At 37.2% G+C, this 25204-nt stretch overlaps 1 protein-coding gene across 1 annotated transcript in view; it reads right to left on the bottom strand.

The window, feature by feature from the left end:
• The window catches only part of LOC150094001 (ecdysteroid-phosphate phosphatase-like), a 136594-nt gene extending 124100 nt beyond the window's left edge, over positions 1 to 12494 (bottom strand). The window contains exon 1 of the mRNA XM_090412935.1: positions 12409 to 12494. Coding sequence (XP_090269061.1) covers positions 12409 to 12488 — 80 coding nt within the window. The 5' untranslated portion in view covers positions 12489 to 12494. The remainder of the gene's footprint in view (positions 1 to 12408) is intronic.
• Between the last annotated feature and the right edge of the window lie 12710 nt (positions 12495 to 25204).

Below are 25204 nucleotides of genomic sequence, written 5' to 3'. Positions count from 1 at the left end.
GCTGTCAAATGTTGGTTCATGGGAAAAGAAATCAATTCTCAGTTCTGACATGAATTTCCTAGAGTAGTGTTTCTCAAACTTTTCTGACCATGGCTTGTGACAAAGCAGCATATAACTTGGTGTGCCACTAGTCCCCATACCCTACTCTTTACTGATATATAAACTTTACCACCAAGGTGAACTTTCATAAGCCATCCCTAAGTGCAAAATTGTGGAGTAGCTGGCATAACATACATAACCTCAATATTTTTCAGGGGAATATTAAGTCAGAAAAAATTAGGATAGAATGAGATCTATTCTGAATTATAAAAAAGTGAGACACTTATAAAATATTTATTAGTGTCTCATTTTTTCATGTAAGAATTTTTAATTAATAGAATTTTTAATATATCATATTCTAAACTGTATCTGAAAATTCACAAACTAAGATAAAAGTATTTATTTACTAATAAAATTCTCTCACAGCCCACTAGTCTGCACGGTTAGCCTAGTGGCTTTGCACTTTGCAACCATATGCCTGGGGAAGGAGTGTCATAGGTTCGATTCCTGTCAACGAAGTGAGGAGCTCAAGGATCTTCCTCAGCCATAGCCAAGTTAGCCGGTCTTGGGCATGGACAGCAGGGTTTTTTCCGCCAGTTTATCTGGTGTTTTTAATCCCGCAAGCAGGCAAACCGGTCCGAGGACACACACGGATTACAGTCAGGATTACTGACCCAGCCATAGGTCTGATTTGTCAGTCTATGCCAGTTCTGGAGCCCAGATAAAATTTGGGAGGACTAGATGGTACCATAACTCCCATAAAAAGGGGAAACTGTATCATCACACGGAATTTATTTATTTATTTACAGCCCACAAGTGGGCTAAAGATCACACTTTAAGAAAGGTTGTCCTAAAGGATAAACAACATCCACAATATGCTTAGAAAGGTCACTAGTGAGGAGATCAATCAAGAGAGAGAGAGAGAGAGAGTAACCAAGATTATTGGTTACAACACATTTCTTGGTACTTTACCTGCCTGATCAATGCAGGTGGGGGAAAAAAAAGCTATTTGGAATTGCAAACATTAAAATCCCCAAGGCAAATTATCACCATTATTAGGAAAGTTGGACTGGAGAAAATCCGCATTTAAAGAAAGGAAGTCAAAAAGATCAGAATGGTTGATAGTAAATTTAGTTTAATCCTTTATCCAATCCAAGTTACACTTGGATAAAGGATTAAATTAAATTTATTATAGTCTAACGAAGTGGAAAAAACTTCCAACATCTTTCTCTAAATCCAGAGTAATTTAATAATAAGGTGAGACACCTTTTGGCAACTTGTATAGGTAAATATGACTTTTATTACTTCCACCTTAGTATCACTACCTCTGGGTCTGGCTCCCACTGATGAGACCTCAATAAAGGTCAAAACTGGTCTGGGTAGTGGCCCTTCCTTTAATGCATAACATTATACATGTCCGCAAGGAGATGTGCTTTGCATTATGGAAGATACTAAGACAAGTAGTGATGAGAGCTTGGTCCACCTTTACCACGAGTTGCCTCAGTCCTGAAGATACTTCAGGCGCAAACTTTGTTTGCTTACACTTGGATAAAGGATTAAACTAAATTTATTATAATCTAACCAAGTGGGAAAAAACTCCCAACAAAATGACTGATAATATTAGGGGAGAGAGAGAGTGACAGAGAAAGCAAATGAATCTGGTAGAATGGGACAGAGATTTTTAGATAAAGACCAAAAGGAGGAGAGTAAGTTAGAAACAATCTGACATAGTACATGAGATTGTTTCTAATTGTAACTCTTTATGCATGGAATATATGCATAAATGTCAGATGAAAAGAGTGAAAAGGAATTGGAAAAACTGATAGAAATAGTGACTGAAAAAAAAAAAAAAAAAAGCTGAAATTTGAATTTCTTTTAGCAAAATTGATGCTGTTTTGTAGATGGAAATGAATCTCAGAGAAGATGGAACATATACAATAGTTTAGTTAATTTGGAGGACTTTGGGAGGTTTACTATTACCAACATGTAACATATTTCTCTTTGCTTGACTTTGTGTGGTTGCTATTTCAATTGGACAGTTGAGCTGAAATTGAGCATGGAATGTACAGTAATGGATTTTTTATTAAGCTCTATACATGTGGAATTTCACCCAATTTCTCTGCTGACTATGACTCCAAGTACCACATACATGGACTGCCACTAAGCACACCATGGCAAAATGCTTATCACTTATCCTCTTCACCCCCTGTAGAAGAGCACAGAGATGGCCCTCCATTATTTTGCTCGTTCCTGGATTTTCCCAACTGTTTCATCCTTCAGTTGCTCTCCTTCAAATCATCTCAATTCATTCCCTTCTTCTACTTCCTTATGAATTCCATCTATGGCTGTCTTTGCTATATCCTTATCTTGGTTTCTGATTGGGTGGCCTATCCACTTCCATTTTCTTTTTTGTTGTTTCTATTTTGATGTAGGATTGATTTATTTTTTAATCATAATATTTTCTTTGAAATTCTATTCAACCAATATATTCTCATTATCTTCCTTAGACATCTATTTGGTTAGTCTCCAAGTTTCAGATCCACAGAGTAAAACAGTCTTTACATTTGTATTGAAGAGTCTTATTTTGTCTTCAGATTTCTTTCTTTACTTATCCATATGTTTTTCATTATGTTAAAGGAAATTTGGGCTTTTGTATTCTTTTTTTATGACCTCTTCAGTGTTTTACCACTGATCCCAGATAGACCAAGAGTCTATGTGTTCTAGTGGTTCCTTCATAATTTCAAGTGTTAGGTTTTGTCTGAGGTTACTCTTCATTATTTTGGTTTATTTTTAAACACTTTTTTTTTATGTTGCTCTCGCTCACAAAAAGTTATTTGCAAATCTATAGTACATTTTGTAACATGGAGGGCTAAGAATTTTTTTAAAATAAATTTTATATATTTTTTTGTATTTTAAATTTATTTTTACATAGTCCAGAAACTACTCTAGAAACCGAACATGGAAATTTCTCAAGCGACTTCAGCTCTCCAATAAGCAGGATGGTGGTTGCACACCGAGCGATAAAATTCATCGCTCATCGTTGAGGGTACTTGTCAGGAATTTGATGATGATGATGAGCAATTGTATTTCTCATCATCCTTTGTGGGGAAGAACAGGCATCCTTGACTTACACCTCATTTTTATTACTTTAGTTAAATTCCCAATACATATTATCTTGATTTTATAATGGTCATATGCTGCTTTATTATATTAGCTATTTTCTCTAGTATGTCATAGTATTTCATTAATTTCCAAATTACTTTTTTATGATATAGAATTTTTTTTTTTTTTCAAAATCAATGAATCCCAAAGGTAGGCTTCTTTGCCATTCTGTTAATTGTTCAATAATTATTCTAATAGATCATGCATAGCCCAATAATAATTATTGGTCTATGTATGATCTATTAGATCTGAAAACTGCTTGTTCTTTCTTCAATTTATTTTCAATTTCATTCTTTCTAATATTATTCTAGTGAAGATTTTACTAACTGTGCAGAGAACACAATCACATCTTCTTCTTAGCCAATAGGTACAATCCCCACCTAATCCAAAAAAATATTAAAATCCTCAAACCCACCCCTCCTTCTGAACAGAGACTACACTAAATATACCCCTATTCTACATATCCAGGGAACATCTGGAACACTAGAAAATATCCTAAAAAAGTACAACCTTACAACCACTTACAGACCATGTAAAAAAATTGGTATCCTTTATCCACTCCACCAAAGGCCAGCCATGGTACCGAAACCTGCCAGGTGTTCACCAGGTCCCTTGGAGTTGTAAACTGTCCTATAACCAAACAGACTGGACAGCCAACATCAGAATTGCCAAACAAAAGGACTGCATCAAGTTCCATCACCACAGGATATGCTAAAACACTAGAAGACTGGCTACCCCACTGCAGTAAATATAAATACGAGAGGCTATTCCTGGAATCTGCCTGTCATTTCTTAAAATTTATTTAAGAAATGACTTAAATAAATTTGCTTGCATTCAACTGCACCAAACTTGGGAAGTACTCATCCACAAAATTTCAGCCCTACAGTCAAGAACACCCATTTTAGCCTACAAGGAAACTCTATTTAGGACTTCAGTCTCTCCATTCATTGCCATGCATCAACTCATTTACTCAGTGTAGTGCCTGCATGCACATATATTATGTTCCCTGATGACAGCAATTTCACTTTGCTGATATATCAAAAATATTAATTTCATTGTAATTAATATTCTCTATATTGTAATTTCCTTAAAAAAGATTCCTGAAGGTCTAATATTCAACGAGTTCTTCAAGAGGTTAAAGAACTCATTGCATACCGAACATTCATGTAGGCAAGTGGCTAAAAAGAGAGATGGAATTTATGACATGTTCTTAAATGACTAGATGTTACAGTCCCTGAAAAAAGAATGTAGGAAAAGGCCAGTTGTAGATAAATGAAAAAGGACAAGAGGTTAATTTGGCAGGTTTGAAACAGAAGAGTGAATGAATGTTGACTAGAATTATTTTTCCAAAGGAAAAATACTTCTAGAAATTTTTGGAAAAGAGGAGGTATGGTGGTAGCTAAGGGGTTTTTGATACACCACTATAAATGCGAGAACAGTATTTTAAAACTGGATAGATTAGAAGTAGCTCAGTGGATGTGGCATTTGCAAGCGGGTTTTTTTTTCGGAAACTCAGGTTTTTTGTCCCATAAACTCAAGAAAATCGACCGTAGAACCCACATTATTTCAGACATTAAATATTGTGTTAGGGTTAGGGACCACAAGATGGCGGCACTTGTTGAGCCGTCTCTCTCTCTCTCTTCACTGCGTGCTGATTGATTAGTGATAGCCTTGGGCCAGCTATCTTTGATTGGCTACCAGTGGAGATTGAACTGCCCATTTGGTCTCCAAAAGTTAGATAGGGCTAAACGGTCTCACCTACCTATATGGGAATAAAAAGGCATTAGCTGATTTTTTTTTTTTTTAAGATTAGAAGTTATAAAATGTTCAAAGATGTATAAGCAAGAAATTATATCTTCAATGGAAGATAGCACTAAGGTTCTCTAAGTATCATAGAACTTTTGACACTTAGAGGTCACGGATTCTATGGATATGATGTGCTTCTTGTGCCAGAAAATGTTAGAGATTAAGTCAATCCAAGAAGAAAAATCTATTTTTGTCTGGAGATCTTGATATTATGAAAGGTAAGGGGAGGTGAAGTATGAAGTTCTCTTGCACAAAATAAGAGATAAGACTGTGTTTTGATAGCACTGATAACACTATCCTCACCTAGTGAAATATAGAAGGAAATCAGTGTTTAAGAGATAAGACTGTGTTTTGATAGTACTGATAACACTATCCTCACCTATTGAAACATAGAAGGAAATCAGTGTTTAAGGCATTAGTGATGGACAATCTCACAGCTTAAAACCTATAAAATATTCCTTCTCTGACTTTTCAACGAATTATTTTGCACTTATGCAAAATAATTTGCATCGGTATATAGCAATATAGAGATATCTCTGAATTCCAGACTAGCCTATTGTTTTGCCCACCCACAGCACTGATATTATTATTATTACGTAACATCTCCATATGCTATGCAGGTCTTGCAACCTTTTATGTGTTGACCACACACACACACACACAAGTAGCTCAGTGAACGTGGCATTTGCATACCACAGCGCTTGACTGCATGAAATAAGACTCAGTATTGAATCTAGTCGGCGACTAGAGGAAATTTTTCTCAGCCTTTTCTCAACTGGTTCCCGAGTTTTACATGGGCAAGCGGGTTTATCGTCCCAGACACTCAAGAAAATCGACTGTAGAACCCACACTATTTCAGACATTAAATATATTGTGTTAGGGTTAGGGAGCATTAGATGGCAGCACCTGTTGAGCCATCTCTTCACTGCATGACGCTTAATTAGTGACAGCCTTGGGCCAGCAATCTCCGATTGTGTACCAGTGGATATTAAACTGCACTCAGTCTCCAAAAGTTAGATAGGACTAAAACGGCCTACTCCCTATACAGGAATAAAAAAAAAAAAAAAAGGCATTAGCTGTTTTATATATATCATCATCATCATCAAATTCCTGCTATGTACCCACAAGGGGTGTACAGGATATGATAGTACTACATGAAAAAATTATATCATTACTAACTTCCTATCTACAATTTTCCTCCAAATCAGTCTGTTACTTGTCAAGACTCCAACATTATCAGATCTTATATTTCTATCGTCTAAGGCACTTTGTACCATATCAATCCACCTATATCTTGGTCTTCCTCTGGGTCATTTTGCTGCAAAACTTGCAGAGAACACTTGTTTTGCTAATCTTTCCTTGCCCATTCTGTTTAGGTGACCATACCACCTGAGATTAGCTCTGCTAACGCATTCCTGGATGCTGACAATGTCAAGTTCTTTCCTAATATCCACGTTTTTAATATGATATTGCCATTGATGCCATCTGTTCACGCCTATCATCTTTCTCAGGACTCTCATATCTGCGGTCTCTAGTCTTTGGTCAAGTGTTTTACTTCTGACCCAGCTCTCAGATCCATAAGTTAAATCTGGTTTGAACACTGTCTTGTATACAGCTAATTTAGTGTTCTGACTAATTTCTCTCTTATTCCATATGAATTTATTCAATTGACTTCCTACCATACCAGCTTTGCTGATTCTGTTGTCTATTTCTATATTTAATTTACATCTTCAGTAAAAATCGTGCCTAAGTAGCTGAAATGTTTTACTTGTTCCACAGGTTCTCCATTCACAACAGTTGACATTTTCAATGATTCTGCCTATTTTCATTGTTTTTGTCTTTTTATTGCTGACCTTCATACCATATCTATTACAACAGCTATTCAATTTAGTCAGAGAATCTTGCAGACTTGTAGCGGATTTATTTAGAAGTATAACATCATCCGCATAAAGCAAAGAGCTGACATTAACATCCTCCAATTTTGATATCATGTTTAATACCACTTTCCTTCATAATGTGATCCATATAGATAATGAATAACCGAGGGGATAACGTACTTCCTTGTCTCACACCAGATTTAACATTAAACCATCTTCCTGTACTTCCTTCAATTCTAACTGCTGACTTACAACTCAAATAAAGACTAAGTATTGCTTGATATAATGCGCCATTGACATATATATATAACTGTATATATATATATATAATGACATATAACTGCAGCGTATTGAATAGCTTCTTTCTTGGCACCTTGTCATATGCCTTTTCCAAATCGACAAAACTTAAATACAGATCTTTGTTATATTCCCATGCTTTCTCGACTGTTTGTCATAAAGTGAAGATCCTGACAGCCTCTATTTGGTCTGAATCCAGCTTGTTCTTCACCAAGCTTCCACAATTCTTCTCAACCGTTTCTCAAGTATACTTGCATAGATCTTGCCAGGAACACTCAGTAGGGAAATACCTCTGTAATTCTCACATTCAGTTTATTTCCCTTTTTATATATGGGTACTATGAGAGCTCTACTCCAATCATCGGGAATTCGTCCCTCTGTCCAGGCTTTCTGAACTATGCAGTGCAGCCACTGTAAGACTCTTATACCACCATACTTCAGCATTTCTGGTCGAATATCATCTACTCCTGCTGCCTTTCCACATTTCAAGCCTTTGATGGCTTTTTCTACTTCAAGTATGGATATGTATTCCTGACTGCATGCCTGGTCAGTGTTTTTTACCACTGTGCTGTCATCACTGCTTGTCTCAAAGTAATTACCCCATACTTCAAGGATATCTTTTTCTCCTGTTTTCATGTCACCTTTATCATCTCTAACTCCTTTTACAGCACACTTTCCTCCATTCCTAAGCTTCTTCAACAACCTCCAGAATATTTTGCCTCCTTCTTGATATTTATTTTCTATATTCTTGCCAAAGTCCTCCCATGACTTTTGTTTAGCTAGTTTTACACAGTGTTTAGCATTCTTGCATTTGTCTCTATATTCTCTAAGAGCACAAGCTGACTTATTTGACAGAAACTTTTGATACGCTTTCTTCTTTTCCTTCACTCCCTCTTTAACTTCCTGTGTCCACCATGGAGTTCTGATTTTTCTATCCTTGCAGACAACCTCACCACATGCCTCTCTGGCTGAATCAATCAAAGTTTTCTTCAAGGCTTGCCACTGAATCTCCGAGGTTTGATTCCTGTTCTCAAACTCTTTCATTTTTTCATCAATAATCTTTGTGTATTTTAGTCTACAGTTCACATCTGAGAGCTGCTCAACTTTTATTCGCTTTAAAATTTTCTTACATGTTATTCTTTTCAATATGAAATTCAATTTTATCCTGCTCAACTAAATAGTGATCACTTCCAATTTCAAATCCTCTGTACACTCTGGTCCTGCACCAGGGAGAAAACATCACTTTCAACAATAACATAGTCAATGAGACTTTTCTTATTCCTAGCCTCTTCTCTCCATGTGAATTTGTGCACATTTTTATGTTGGAATATGGTGTTAGTAATAACCAGTCCATGTCCTGCAGAAATCCAACAGATATTTGCCATTATTATTAGCTTTGCTCTTTTCTCCAAATTTTCCCAAAATATTTTTGTATATCTCACAATCATTTCCTACTCTGCTATTTAGATCTCCAACAAGGACAAACTTTTCATTTTTCATTGTGTCAGTGGCTTTTTCTAAAGCATCAAAAAATTCCTCCACTTCTACCTTAGTAGAACCTTCTGTGGGACCATAGGCACAAATAAGTCTCATTGTCCAGTTCCCCATTCTCATGTTTGTCCACATTACTCTACTTAAGACTGACTGCCATTCAAGAAGATTAGCCTCGTATTTTGTGTTGAATACTATGGCTACTCCTTCTTTTCCTTGATTGTCATTGCCTGAATATAACATTTTGTATTTATTGCTGAGAAAGATCTCACCAGTTTTGGTCTTTTTTGTTTCAGTCACCCTTATTATGTCGATCTGGTACTTATCTAATTCCTCAGCTAGCTCCATTTCTTTGCCATTCAGGCTTCTTATGTTGATAGTACCGATCTTTAACTCTGGTTATGTTGAGTTGGGATTTGTTTTCAGATTTGTTCCAATAGCTGACTTTTTGCTGTTCGCCCTGGTTCCCTGGCAAAAACAACGGGGGCCTTGTTTAACCGGGCGACGCCCCAGCCGGCATGAAATTATTCTCCCTGCTTATGTTTGAGGAAATTAAGTTCTAATTTAGACACTGACATTACATTGTAATTTGTCCAGGTCAGCTCAACCATGCCGATTTGCCTATTACATGAGGAAACAGCCTGGATTCACCATGATATTGATTCTCCTGGATGTCTTATGGCATGAGATATGTAACAATAATCACAAGGTATTCCACAATCCTGAATGATGGAGGAGGACAAAATGTCTATACATCTCTCATCACATTCCAGAATATTCCATATTGAACTAGGTTAAGATCTAGCAAATTCAGTAGCCATTCAAAATGAATGACATCCCTCAAACCAGCTGTAATATTCTTTACATTGTGGACCTCATGACATGCCACATTTTCATCTCGAAAACCGCATCTGGGCATTACAACACAGCAGAGCACAGGTGGCTGGTTATTACAAGCTGCCAGTAAATCACACCAGTCATGTTTATCAATATGCAACAGAGGATCCTAATTCTCATCAGCAAAACACATTCTAACCATGATACCATCAAATCCACCAGCCTGGACAGCACAGACCATGCCAAAAGAGTCCATTGACTTGTGCTGTGTCATACACAGCCTCCTATGGAGTCTTGGTAGACTTTGTGTTTCCTAGGAAGGAGCTCCTGTAATGAGTCTTTTGACTCCATAGAGCCTTAATAATAATAATACACATAAACACACAGGGATTGTTAATCAGCAGATCAGTACACTGTTTTCCACTTCTCTAGTTCCAATCAACATGCTGATTATGATACCACATCTATTTTTGATGACTTATGGTGAGGATTTACATAAAAAGATCCAAAATTGTGAGTATATACAAAGTACAGCACATCTCTTCATTCTGAATATTGTTCTTGCACTCCCTATGTTGTACTGCAGAATAAACAGCTGACTGGCCCACATTAGATACCCACTTACCATGGGAACCTTTGTAGCTCAGTTCATAGTGACATAGGACTGAATCCTGTCTGAGACATGAAAAACTTTGAAGGCTTTCAATTGAAGGTCTCATACAGAAGTGGCATAGTTTCCCATCCTACAAGGCAGACAAACAAGTCAGAATCCACACTATTAACAGACATAATATGTCTGTTAATAGTGTGGATTATACTAGTCTCGCAGCTATAGTTATACTAGTCTCACAGCTGTAGTTACTTTGGTCATATTCCAACCAATCAGGTCACTTCTGAACACTTGCTGTGAGCTACTTTGCAGTTTCATTGATAAGAAGAGGTTTTACACATCTCACACAATTTGGATGACTGTACATCCTAATTACTAAACAACCAACAAGAGGTCACATAACTGAGATGGAATTCCCCCACTGCATATTCCTGTTAATCATGCTTTTTTTTTTTTTAATATATAACCTCCATTATCATTATTATTATTTGACACCTCCAGGGAGTCCAAAGACTCATTGAGGGAGGGCACTTGCTCTACAACTTTGTCTCCACCAACTGACCGCAACTACACCAACGCTATCTACTGCCAACCACCATCACTACTATTTCCACAGACAATCACAAACATTCATGCCCACGGCAGGATTCGAATCCGCAGCCCTTTGGCTGGAGAGCGGATACACTTGGCCAGCCATGCTGACACAACTCCATGATATTACTTTTTTCTTGACTGCAACTTGAACAGTCTAGTTGATGTAACATCATACCCAACTACTTTATGATATCATAAAACACTACACATACTTTTGTATTATTTCATATCCTCATCTAGAGTTCAATGTTGGGCATGTTCAACACTGGATGAGGCCAGTCATAATTCAATGTTGTGTTAGTGTATTGGAGCCTCCATAGCTCAGTTGATTTATACAAGCCATTTTACTGGAAAGACCCAAGTTGAAATCCCGTCTATGATATAAGGAACCTTTATCAGGTATTTTCATTCAAATGGTGAGTTAGCCAGTCTTATACCAAGGTGGAGACTTGGGTTTTTCATCCCTCAAAACAGTCAAACCAACCAGAAAAACACACACAATATACAGATATAGGACACTTAGGGAATAAGGATTAACCAACCTATTCCATCAGATTTGGTTTTGAATACCTGCATGGTGAAGCATATGTCTATGCATAAGCATAAATAAGGTCAGTGTATTAAAGAGTTAAGCGACAGATACTGTTTTTGGATTGCAACAAAGATATGGATGAAAAACAAAATGTACCTAAAAATTATTCTTTGCTTTATCATGCCTGAAAAATGTACTTCAGATGATGTCACTACCCCTGAATAAAAATGATAAATTACTCAGATCTTAATCACAACTACGCTGGTGTTTCTCATTCATTTTTCTCACTTTTATTTACGATAAAACTCAAAATATTGTTCTTTGGAGTAACTTTAGTTTTCCAAAGAAGTACAGATGCTGTGTACCTATATGAAAATGATTCCTCTAATGCAAAATATGTGGAATAATTATTACAAGAAATCATTTTTAAATTACAGGTGATCACACCCACAGGAGATAATATCTACATTTTATTTGCTTGAGGTTAAAACAGAAAATAATAATATCAGTTAAGGATTAGCTATTCGCCTTGTTTTTAACTTTCAAGCAGATTTTGTTATGTTAATGGGCCAAAATTAAGGCAATGTTCAAAATTCTTCTAACCTAGTAGATCAGAATTCACACAGTATGGCGGCATTTACGAAGTTAGCATATAGTGCTAACTTCGGCATTTACTTAGTGATTCAGTCTTACAGAAGTAAGACTGAATCACTGTGTTGCGAAACTGAATTCTTAATGCGGAAAAAAGCACACCCTTCTGTTACTGGACTAGAATTGAAAAAGGAAAGAAAAATACACGTTAACATTTACAATTTTATATTTTGATCCTTAATATAAGCAAGGCCTCTGGCTTCCTATTCTACAAGATCAACAACTTTCAATACAGATAACAACCTAATGTCGTAAGACATTAAATACATGTAGTGCCCTCGTATGTATCGCGCCCACTTTGAAAATGCTAGGATATTTAATAACACTAAATAAGATTTAATAGTTATCATACATGTTCAACCTTATGTATCTTTATGTCTTGCTATGTTAAAAGTAGAATTCATGTGCGTCTTTCAAATCCCTAACATAGTTTGTAAATTGTAGGACGGTAAACGCTTTTTACATCATTTTTGCTGTTTGAACAAAATTCAATAGGGAATTCACAACCGTTACCTGATTTCAAAATTAAATGACCGCCACAAACAACCTGAAATATGAGTTAGAGAAATACTTCGTAAACGGTGATGTAACATCGTTAACAAATTCTTTCTCTTAGTTCGCTCACTCCGTAGAATAACTAAAATTTGCTGAGTATTTTCTATCACAACATTTCTTCGTCAGTAATATATTTTATTTTACATTCTGTTAATAAAACAGCAAACATTTTCCAAGTTATAGATTAAAAAAGATCTACATTGTACACCGTTTTATTTTTCCAGTTTGATAAATTACATGAAATAAAAATGTCATCCAAGCAAACACAATTTTGACAAAATGAATCAATGATCTAAATATAATCAATAACTAAAATTGAGATAATTTTAAAATTACGCTACTATCACGTTATTATTAAAGTAAAAAAGCGTAATGTTGCTTTTCAGAACAGCGTACAGAGATAGCAATACAATAAGTAGTAGCTAAATGGATGAAGGGGAGGGGGGGGCATGTATCTTTTACAAAAGAAATATCAGCATACCTGTTCTCATTATTGGAAAATGAAATCCAGAGAAAAAATTTAAAAAAAAATGAAAGCCCCTGTAACTGTTTTTTTTTTTTTTTCATTTTTAATCTTCTTCATCACATATTACACATGCATTCACCTTTATGGTTGGTACTTCATGCCAGCCTGGTTGGACGAGTGGTTAGCGTATCTACTCTTCAGCTAAAGGCTACGGTTCGAATCCCGCCGTGGGCATGGATGTTTATCTGTGGAAATACTAGTGGTGGTGGGATGTAGTTGAGTAGTGTCCTATCTCGGTGAGTCTTTAGACTCCCTGGAGATGTCGCGTTATAATAATAATAATTTTACATTGATCGCACATCCCCGTGGCTTAGAGAGTCACAATGTCAAAAATCATAATAAGTAATCAGAGTTCATATCCCGCTCTAACGAGGGAAATGTTACTGCACTACATAAAGGCGAGTTTTTTTTTTTTTTTTTTTTTTTTTTTTTTTACGTTCTAGTAAACTGAGTTTTAGAGCCTGTACTGTCCGACCACAGAAGTGAGATCCCTCGTTGTCAGATTGCCAAGAAGAGTCAATTCATGCTAAAGGGAAGAAAGAAATAAGGTGATGTAAGAATTGGTCACCAACTCGCGAAATCACGTGCTTTATACGTCAAATTTTCCAACTGCTATACAAGCAAAATAGTTACCACTTCAAACACTGCAATGATCACAAAAGAGGAATTAATTTTCCGACGTGTAATAATAAACAACTCATCCTACAATACGGATTGATTACCCTATTATCGGAAAAAATTCTCCTTCTTTTAACATGCGCAGAAGTGTCAAAGGGTCTCGTATCTGTGGGGGTACAGTACACCCTTGTAGAAGTGGTGTTTGTGCCCTTCGTGCTGAACAGCTCAAGACCTTTCAGGACTCAACTCAATACGTTTTCTTCTTTTTCTTTTTCTTTTTTTTTTTTACGTTCCCTTCGTGTCGCTGATTAATGGGATTTTTTTTCAAGAATTTCTTCGATATGTTTCCGAGTTAGTCCATTCCTGGCACACACAAGCGCGGCATAGACAGGTAGGATTTTTAACTCGTTCTTATTTGTTTTTGTTTTTTTTTAACTCAAGAAAATTGATCGTTAATTTCGCATAATTTCAGAAAATAATATATAGTGTAAGGGACCACGAAGTAGCGGACCACGAAATAAGATCGGTTAACTTACTTTCAATTAAAATAAATAAATAAATAAATAAAGATTCCTGTAATCATGACGAGAATCGAATTTAAGCCTTTTTCAAGTGGAATGCCTTGTTCCATTCTTCAAATTGCTTTATGGATGGGGAAGATCTGCATTATATTTATTAAAAGCAGGTGAAGAGTAACTAAGCGAAATAAAGAGAATGAGAGGTTTCATTTAAAATAGAATAATGTTTGCTTATTATAAAGAATATTTATTTAAAATTATGAGAAAAATGGAATAAATTGAATTAGAAATACTCAACATGAAATACATTCATTAGAAGTACATAAGAAAAACATTAAGTCCATATGATGATAAAAGATATATATGCGAGAAAACCATATAAATATATTAGCAGGAGGTAATAACTACATTGTCTCGAAACACAATGTCCAAGAATTAAAACTATCTGCATACCTTACATTTTACATACAACATGTCACTTTTCTTTTGATGTTTTTTTTACTTGATTATAAATGACATTAAATTTGCCAAAATTATCAGCTACCTTTTTATTCTCGCATAAGGAATATGCGAGGCCAGTTTAGCCCTATCTACTTTAGGAGACTGAGTGGGCAGTTCAATCTCCACTGGTACCCAATCAGAGATAGCTTGCCCCAAGGTTATCACGAATTAAGTGGCACGCAGTGAAGAAACAGCCCAGCAAGTGCCGCCATCTCGTGGTACCTATCTCTAACACAATGTATTTTTAATGTCTGCAATAGTTTGGGTTCTACGGTCGATTTTCTTGACTTTACGGGACGAAAATCCCGAGTTCCCAGGAGAAAAAGCCCGTGCCTCACAGATCGACTAACTCGGCAACCAGTCGAAAAAGAGATTAGAAAAATTTCCTCTAGTCGCCGACTAGATTCAAAACCAAGTCTTCCTTCATGCTGTCAAGTGACGTGGAGTGCAAACATCACATCCACAGAGCTACACAGGCTCTTGTGTAGCTCTCTTTCGAAGCACATAGCTGGGAAGATGACAATAACATACAAAGTTACCTCTGGAAATCAGAGTTAGCCTGCTGGCTGCATTACTTAATGTAGTTCAGTCAGTATCGACGTTGCTCTTCGTTTAGAAAAAACCTGATTTTTTCTAAAAAATCCATTCTATGATAATAACTGATATAAGATTTTTTCCACCTGAAGGTGTATCTCCTATGGAAGTAAAAGGCAATTTTTCTCTGCAGAACTCTAGTTTTTCATCCTGCCATACTGACCAGCATTTTTGACACAGTATTGTGTTCAAAAACAGCTTTCAAGTCTTATTTGAAATTGTTATCCTTCTATGCTCCACTACGGGTGAACTCCCTCTTTTCTCCATTCCCGTTGTATATAGAGTTTCCTGTTTCTGCAAGTTGGCCTATTCTGGACAGACAGGAAAAAAATCAACCACCATCCACTAGAAGAACATACAAAATACATCTGCCATCATGACTGTCAATTTGGCCTTAAAGATAATGTTCTAGATACGACTTACTGAATAAATTGAAAGAAACTCAGCATTCATAACTGTAGCAATTCAGAAGAGCAAGATTGTTTTTATAATCTGCACCTGCTCTCAGAAATCAGCCCTAACCTGAATAAATATGGTTGCATAAAACTTCAAAAATTATGGGAAATACTGATACTTCAAGATCCCAGCTTTATTCTTGGGCAGCCAACATGTGCCTCCCCTAGTTAGGACTTTAGACTATTGTAAATATGTTTCGCATACTGTGTTCTCTTGTATGTGTGTGTCTATCTGTGCATGCGAGAATAAATCATTCCATTAACCTCCAACTGCACTAATTACCGTTATCATTATTTTGGTTGTAATAGTAGTAGCATTATGTAACACCTCAAAGGAATCCAAGGATTCCTTGCAGGAGGACACTTCACTTCGCGCTGCTACACACATTTAACCACCTCTCCTACCTACTTAATTCTCCTAATGCTACACCCAACACCTACCATCAAAGCCATCTACCACCCATCACAACACTAACAGCATTTTGTCTGTAAATTACGTGTGTTCGGAAGACCTATTTGCCTGTATGCGGTTGAAAAACCTGAATTTCTGGGAGAAAAACCCTTCCTACCTCCGTATGAGATGAGATCGGTCAACTCACCTTCCTTCAAATGAAGAGATTTCGAACTTAGGCCTTTTCCAATCGAAGGTTGCAAGTATACAGTTGTTCTTCCAATTGTGCTAAGAGATCACTTGCTGCGTAACTGCCGGCAGTCTGGCTGAGTTAGCGAAATCAGTTCGAATCCAATGTAGTAGCACAATTGTGTATATTATTAAATAATATTTAAAGAAAAATCGGTTTTTATGACTGGAAAAATGGATTTTATGCGTTTTTTTAAAAAAAGACATAAAATCCAAGGAGAGATAATATACGTCGTTTTTTAAGGAGCCTTCTCTTGTTTCTGATTCCTAAAAAAAGTTTAGAAACTTCCAGTGTTTGCTAAATAGACGAAATACAAGCTATAATGCAGTGTGCTCTATGGAATGTGTTTTCATGCTACCGATTTAAGATAATACTGATAAGAATTAATACAAAATATTATAATATTTTCGCTGGTTATTAGCAGCATGTTTATGCCTTATCAAATAAATTATTTAGTAATCAGAGTCTTGATACTAAAAGTGCGATTATTAGTGATAAAATGGCTATATTAGAATAGCTATACCAACTATTTTCATAGCTACTTTTTTTGTTTTACTGTTATAATTATGCTTGGCCTGTCTAGCTCAGCGGAAGTGACGCGTATATCCTCTGTACTAGGCCATCTGAAGATATACTTAGGACTTCTTTTAAGCCTTTCTTGGACCATTTCCGGAGATAGTAGAACTCTGACACAAGCAAGCAGGTTTTTGATCCCGGAGACTCGGGTTTTTCGTCCCGTAAACTAAGAAAATCGACCGTGAAACACACACTATTTCAGACATTAAAAATATATTGTGTTAGAGTTATGGACCACGAGATGGCTTTACTTTTTTAGCCGTCTCTTCGCGCTTAATTAGTGATAGCCTTGGGCCAGGTATCTCTGATTGGGTACTAATGGAGATTGAACTGTCCATTCAGTTTCCAAACGATAGACATGGCTAAGACGATCTCGCCTCTTCCCTATACGGGAATAAAAGGCGTTAGTTCATATTATTAATATTAAATAAGAATATACCTGTATAGCCTTGTGAAAACGGCATTTGCATTCCTACAGCTAGTCAACCAGAGGAAAGACAGTGTTAAGTTAGATTCTATTTGCTGACCACTACGTTTTAAAAAGTTTCTTCCACAAGTTTCCCAGTTAGCTAAACTCTGGCAATGCCAAGTAGGGAGTTTTTTCTCCAGGAAATTCGGGTTTTTGATCTAGGGAAATCAAAAAAATAGACCACATAGAACTCACGCTCGTCCAGTCAGTGATGTATATTTCCTGGTAAGGGAAAAAGACATGTCATCTGCTATACCCTCCTTCCCACCCAGATGCCAACTAAAATCTCTCAGTCTAGATCCAACAATCTGTCATTTGCTAATGGTGGAAATGGACTGCACACTAGTATCCAAAAGTTGGTCATGGTTACCAATCTTCGCTTACTCCTTTTGGGTTATAAAAGGCATTACGGGTTTTATTTTATATTAACTTGAATGGCTTTTGTAGCTCAGTTTATTTCGATGATGCCCTTTACGAATAGTTGGAAAGGGCATTGTTTGAAATGGGTTAATCCCACTTAAGATGCAAAAAAACCTGTATTCCGGCATACAGAAGCCTTATTAGTTTCAAGATTTTCATGATATCCTTATGATGTAAGTTCAGAAATGTACAGCTTGTGGAAGTGCTGGAGGTGATTTGCCTTTTGTCATCCAAGCCAGAGTTGAAGGAAAAAAAACGGATGCCAAGAGGTGCACCTTTTCCATGGTGCCATCAGGATGCAAAAGAGGTGGGATTGATTGATTTCACACGAGGTTTAACACGAGACACGTTTATTGCATTTCATTCTTATGAAATGCAATAAATCTTCGATCTCTGGCACGGCAAGCATGTTTTTCCTACCGGAAATGCGGGTTTTTCATCCCGTAAACTCAAGAACCCACATTATTTCATCCAGTGACATATCTTGTTAGGGTTAGATACCAAGAGATGGCAGCACTTATTTGTCAGCCTCGTCATCGGTGGCTACTATAATTAGTGGTATCTCTGATTGACTACCGGTGGAGATTGAATTGCCCATTCAGTCTCCAAAAGCTAGATAGGGTATAAAGGCCTCGCCTACTCCCTATAAGGGAATAAAAGGCATTAGCTGATTTATTTATTTATAAGTGACTGTAAGCCATATTCTCATTATGGACTGCAGAAGCGAAGGCTTTTGAGAACTAGGACTTGGATACAGGTGGGAGATTTGCAATGGAGTGGGAAATGAAAGTTCTCATTCCAGTAAGGATTATTTGTTTTTAGTTAAATGAAAATGTTTAGATCGGGAGAGCGAAAAGTAGTATGGGAAATCAATCATTAGAGATGTCATGATAATAAAGTACACAAAGCATGCTTTCCTGGAGGAATAATGAAACAAATAACCAATGCTTTGTAGAGAAGGAAAATTCTAGCATCAAATTACGGGTAATTGTGGGCACATATAATTTGGTGAAAGAAAAAGAATGTTGATACAGCCCTGAGAAAATTCTTGTGGCAGATAAAGAATAATCGTCTTGTTGGAAAAGTCGTTAGCGTGTGGTCCAGATACGACAATACTAAACAGAGAAGGAGAGCAGAGATAATGAATAGCAAGATGACTGACTTGTGTGAAGCAAAGGGAATTCAATTTGTCAATCTGTGGAGTACATTTGAAGGAAAGATGGAATTGTTTAAAGTTGATGGGTTGCATTTGAATAGGTATGGTGTTGGTCATTAAGAAATGCTACTGTTTTCTGAGAAGGCAGAGAATCGAGAGTTTAATGTAGCTAATGATATAATTGTGCTAGTGAATCAGGAAAGTACAGCCAAATTGGTTGAACGACAGGCAGAGAGTGATACCAGGTTGAAAATGTGATTGTGGTAGCACCAGGTGAGGATAACACAAGTATAAATGCCAACCGAGTCAGGATCAGGGAAATAGAAGTGATCAGATTGAAGAAAGATAGAGTGAGAGAGGGGAAGTGGTATTGCAGAGAATAGAGAATGTCGGTGTTTGTAGAATGGCCTCAAAGACACAGCGATTGTTATGTTTGCACACAAATGTAAGAAGTGTTCGAAATGGTGTTTCGATGTACTGACTGAGTCAGTATGCCTAAGATACTTGATATAAGTGAAATGTGGTTGTCTGAAGATGATGTTCGGTATTTTCTGGAAATATGGAAGTAGAATGGTAGTCAGAGGTCGACTATTGGTATATTCATATGTATCTTGATGAATGAAAAAGAATGGTACTATTATGGCACTCAAGAGCTCTTGTTGTTGCCATCAGTCTCTTATGACCACTTTTGTTTTTTTAATTAAGTTGTGCAGTGAAGAACCATAGCAATATATCATTCCTCAGTATTGACTCAACTAGGGATTTGCAGATTAATTCGAAGTTTATAAACGTTTATGGAACAATTCTCCTTCGTTTTCGACATTTAAGAAATGGGATACCGAGTTTAAACGAGGCCGTACTAACTTGAAGATGATCCATGTGAAGGACATCCAAAAAGTGTAACAACTCCAGAAATTATTAATGCCAGTCATCCGATACCATATCGTGGTATTGGATGACCGGCGAGTCAAAGTGAGTGAAATTGCTGAGACTATTGGTATTTCAAAAGATCGTACAGGATATATTTTGAATGAAGAATTGCAAATGAAAAAACTTTCCGCAAGATGGGGGCCGCAATTGCTCACACAAGATCAAAAACATACTCGCATGAAAATTTCTGAACAGTGCTTGAAGCGTTTTAACAAAAATAAAACTGATTTTATGCGTTGATTTATTACTATGGATGAGACGTGGATTCACCATTACACACCAGAATTCGAACAGCAGTCAAACAGTGGATTGAAGCCGGTTCAGCTCCAAAGAAGACAAAGTCCGTTCCATTGGCAAGAAAGGTCATGGCATTGGTGTTTTGGGATGCTAAAGGTATTTTGTTTATTAATTATCTCGAAAACGGTAAAACAATTACCGGGGAATATTATTCCGATATTTTAACCAGATTTGACGAAAACATTTGTGAGAGAAGAACCGGTTTGCAGAAGAAAAAATCATCTTTCATCAGGACAGTGCACTTTCCCACAAAGGTGTTTTGGCAATGAGAAAATGAAGGGATCTGCAATATAAATTGTTAACATCTACCCTATTCCCCAGATTTGGCGCTTTCTGACTTCTATCTCTTCCCAAAACTAAAACATTTCCTCGCTGGTCAGCGTTTTTCTTCGAATCAAGAGGTGATTGCAGCTGTAGAGAGGTATTCTGCAAATCTTGCTGAGAACCACTACAAGGACGGGATAATGGCGCTGGAGCATCGCTGGAATAAATGCATTAGTCTTAAGGGAGACTATGTTGAAAAATAAAAATAAGATTTAAATTATAAATTCGTTTCTTCATTTTAGGCCGAGAATTTTTCAGACCACCTTCGTATATAGTTAATATATCTGTTCTATCTCGTATTAATGTAAAAATGCATGCCTAAGTTTGAGATTTGTAACTTTTTGGATTGTTGGCAAAATAGATTATTTTTCTGCTTTGGACACTGTTGGGAATGACATTTCAGTGATATGTATGTGCGACCTATAGCCATCTGAGGGTTTCTAAATAGGATGAGTTAAGATTTTTTTTATTAATATTACGATTGAATTATGCATGAGCCAGTCAGTGATTATGTTGAGGTCTGTTTGTAAATATCGTCAGCATGTTGATAAGTCTTTGTGTATGGATATGAATAGTCTGTCATCCGCTAACTGATAGATGTGAGAGTTTGACAAAATCGTACCAACCCGGTGAGAACGTTAAGGATGTAAGCGAGTCAATTAGAATGCAAAAAGCAGAGGGGGAAAGAATTGATAGTAGTAGCAGTAGCGAATGATTTGAAAGGAGTCAAAATGGCTATGAGAGAGAATTTGAAGGAATTACTTGAGATAGCAAAAGAGAAGAGTGAGAGAGTTAGGATGGTGAGTCTGAGCCATAGGTATGACAGTGAAGAGTATAGAAGGAGAACCAAAATTTCTAATGACTTTATGCGCGGATTATGCAGGAGGAGTGGTGTGGAATTTGTGGATGTGTGGAGTGGGTTCGATGGGCGAAACGATTTATATAATATAGATGGTTTACATTTGAATGGATTTGGTGTACGGAGACTTGAAAATGTGTTGTTGAATGAAGTGGAAGTGGATGTGCAAAATCAGGGAAACTAAAATTACTAAAGAGTAGGGGAGTAGATATGCAGATTTTAAGGAAACAGTAGAGTGTATGAATGTGTGTAAAATGCCTGAGCAAGTACGAAGAACAACAACTCAGAATGAGATAGTTAGCATAAGGCATCAAAATAGGTATGGGTCAAATGGGCTTCTGAAATTTATGCATACTAACGCCAGAAGTATTAAGAACAAGAAGGAAGAATTTTTGGCTTTGGTTGGCTCTTGCTGGCCACAGATTATTGGCATTAATGAGACATGGTTGACAGAAGATGATATAGTTAGTGGGATAGAATGTGAAGGGTATAGTGTGTTTAGGAGGGACAGAGAGAAAAGAATTGAAGTTGAACTGTAGGATAGTGAAGATAGCACATTTGAGGCTATTTGGTGTGAGATTGAGACTAGCAGAACAAAATATATACAGTTGGATGCTGCTATAGACCAGGTGATGGAATAGATGGTGGACATAGTATGCATAAACAAATAGAAGAAATGAGTAGAAGGAGGGTAATTATTATGGGAGATTTCAGCTATGGTAACATTGATTGGAAGAAGGAGAGGACACATGGGAGGAAGAAATTGGATTTTATGCGGTTATTAAGGGATAACTACCTGCGACAGCACGTAATGGAAAATACTGTGGGTCAGAGAGTGCTTTACCTAGTAATTACATCTGAGAATTTGACTGTAACGAATATGATTATTTTTGATTATTATGATTATTATTCCTGACACCTCCAAGGAGTCCGAAGACTCATCGCGGGAGGACACCTACAACTGTCTCAACCACTACACTGAACCTCTACTACGAATCAACGCCATCTACCGCCGACCTCCACCACCACCACAACTGGTATTCTATGTCTGTAAATTGCGTGTGTTCTGAAGGGCCGATTTGTCTGTATGCGAGATGAAAAACCCGAGTTTCCGGGAGAAAAAACCCTGCTACCTCCGCCTGAGATCGGTTAACTCACCTTCGATTGAAAATTGTCCAGATAAAGATTCCTCCTGTCGCGACGAGAATCGAACTTAGGCCTATTCCAATCGAAGGGCGCAATGCACCGTCGTTCTTCAATTGCGCTACGGAGGCAATATGACCATGTTGCCTCCAATTGGTGAGAGTGATCATAGGATCTTGACTTGGAAGGTGGCTAATGGCGTGGAATTTACAATTAAGACAGGGTACATGTGGAATTATCGGGCTAGTAAGTATGACAAGCTTAGGAGATTGACTGGTTCAGTGCCATGGCATGTAAAACTGCAAGGGCTGGATGTTGATAGTGCATGGGAGGTGGTTGAGAAATGTTTGCATGAAGCAATGGCTGACTCTATATCTAGAGTCCGAATAATAAATCAAGTAGGGGTTAAATGGATGAATAACGCCATTAAGTTTGAGTTGCAAAAAAAAAAAAAAAAAAAAAAAAAGAAACAATTGTGGAGGGAATTTAAGGAGAAAGGTGACCAGCAGGCACATGAACGGTATAAAGCGCAGGCCAGAAGGGTAACGAGTGTGGCGAGAAAAGCAGAAGCGGAATATGAAAGTACATTAGCCATGGAGGCTAAAAAGAATCCCAAACAGTTTTTTCGATATGTTGCAAGTAAAAGAAAAAAATGTATATGGCAGAATGATTTTAAAGAATGCCGATGGTAGGGAAGTAACCGAATCAGTTGATACAGTGGAATTACTGAGCGAGCACTTTGCAAGAGTATATCATCCAGGTGGTGATATTGCAGGAATGAGTGAACCAATAGCTTATACGGGAATTGTGGTGAATGAAGTGGAGGTGAATAACCTCAATATCAATACATCTGTGGAATTGGATGGTATACCAGCTCGTGTAGTACATGAAGTGGCTAAAGAATTGTCAAAAAAAAAAAAAAAAATCAGCTAACGCCTTTTTATTCCCGTATATACGGGAGTAGGCGAGGCCATTTAGCCCTGTCTCCTTGACCATTTTGTTTAATTTGAGTCTCGGGTCTGGGTTAGTCCCGAGGGGGTGGAAAGAGGGGAAAATAGTTCCACTGCATGATGGAGGTTCCAAGACTGCTGTTGTAAATTACCGACCGATCAGCATATCAGGAATCGTTGTCAAGTCTTGGAGAAAATAGTCAAGAGGAAAATACAGGATTGGATAGAAGAAAATGGGATACTTTATGCGCTACAGCATGGTTTTGTGAAGGGTAGATAAAGCATCAGTAACTTGCTCACGTTTTATAACACAGTGGCGGCTGAACTCGATAAGGGTAATGGGTTTACATTGATACCACTGGACCTTCCTAAGGCCTTTGACAGGATACCACATGAAATTCTAATCAATAAACTGCAGTATATGGGGATGGATATAGGGTTGGCGAGATGGATAGGAGGGTAGTTCATGGAGAGATATCAGTGGTTTATCCAGGAGTAGAGCCCAAAAGACTGCTGTGACTAGTGGTGTGCTGCAGGGTTCTGTTCTTGGACCACTACTGTTCAATTTGTTCATTAAAGATACAGGAAATGATCTGAAAGGAAGTGTTCGTTTGTTTGCTGATGATGCAAAGTTGGGTAGAGCAATAGTGAGTGCACAGGATGTCAAAATTTTGTAGGATGATTTAGATAGTTTGGAGAGCTGGGCTAAGGAGAATGGATGTCAATTTAATGAGGCAAAGTGTAAGGTTATGCAGTTTGGGCTGAAAAGATTAGCAGTAGTATATCACATTGGTGGAATGGTACTCCAGGAGATTGATGAGGCCAAGGGTTTGGAAGTGTTGGTGGATAGAGTGTTGAAGTTTAAGGGGAACATCGCAAAAGTGACTAAATCCGCTCATCAAATCACCTGGTTGCTGAAAAATACTTTAACATGCAGAGACAGACAGGTTATTGTTCCTCTGTATTGAGCCTTGATAAGATCCCATCTAGACTAGTGTGCCCAGATATGGGTGCCAGGGTTTCTTATGGATGGGGAGTATGTGGAGAGGATCCAGAGACTAGTGACCAAGATGATAGCAGGTCTATGGAATGAACCTTATGAGAACAGGTTGAAGATTTGTGGGTTGCAGAAATTGGTTGATAGGTGGAAAAGGGGTGATATGATTAAGACATTCAATTTATTGAAAGGTTTCTATAAGATTAATTCAGAAGATATTTTTGAGAATAGGACTGGTTGAGGGAGGACTATGGGCCATACATGGAAAATGGGCAAGAGCGTGGTTAGGGTGTTAGACGAAGTTTTTTTTTTGTTTGGAGAGTGGTGAATGTGTGGAATAAGCTGCCAGAATCTGTTGTGGGTGCTATGACTGTGAATGAGTTCAAGGCAAGGTATGATAGATTCTGTGTGAATGTCGAATAGTTGTTCTTGACATGTTGTTAGGGCCTCCCTCGATGAGGCTATCGACTCCTTGGAGTTGGCCGTAATAATAATAATAATAATAATAATAATAATAATAATAATTGTATACCTGTAGGTTGGATATATCATTTATAAAAATATTGAAAAATCATAGCGAGAGAATTGATCTTTGAGAAATTTCACAATTAATCTTATTTCTGTTACAATATGTGCAATTTCATTCTGTAATGTTGGTTCTGTTTTTCAGCAAGTCTTCAAGACAGTTCTGGAGATTTCCTGTTGTCCTTCTGCTCCGATTTTGTTTTTAAAGACTTGTGTGCTCTATGATGTCAAAAGACGTCAAATTTTAGAGAAGCC

This window comes from Typopeltis vanoorti, chromosome 23 (assembly GCF_054136105.1).
Source record: "Typopeltis vanoorti isolate ZY-2024b chromosome 23, IOZ_Tvanoo_1.0, whole genome shotgun sequence".
NCBI classification, from domain to species: domain Eukaryota; kingdom Metazoa; phylum Arthropoda; class Arachnida; order Uropygi; family Thelyphonidae; genus Typopeltis; species Typopeltis vanoorti.
The sequence above is the reverse complement of the archived record's forward strand: the minus strand, read 5'-3'. Positions and strand labels throughout refer to the sequence as shown.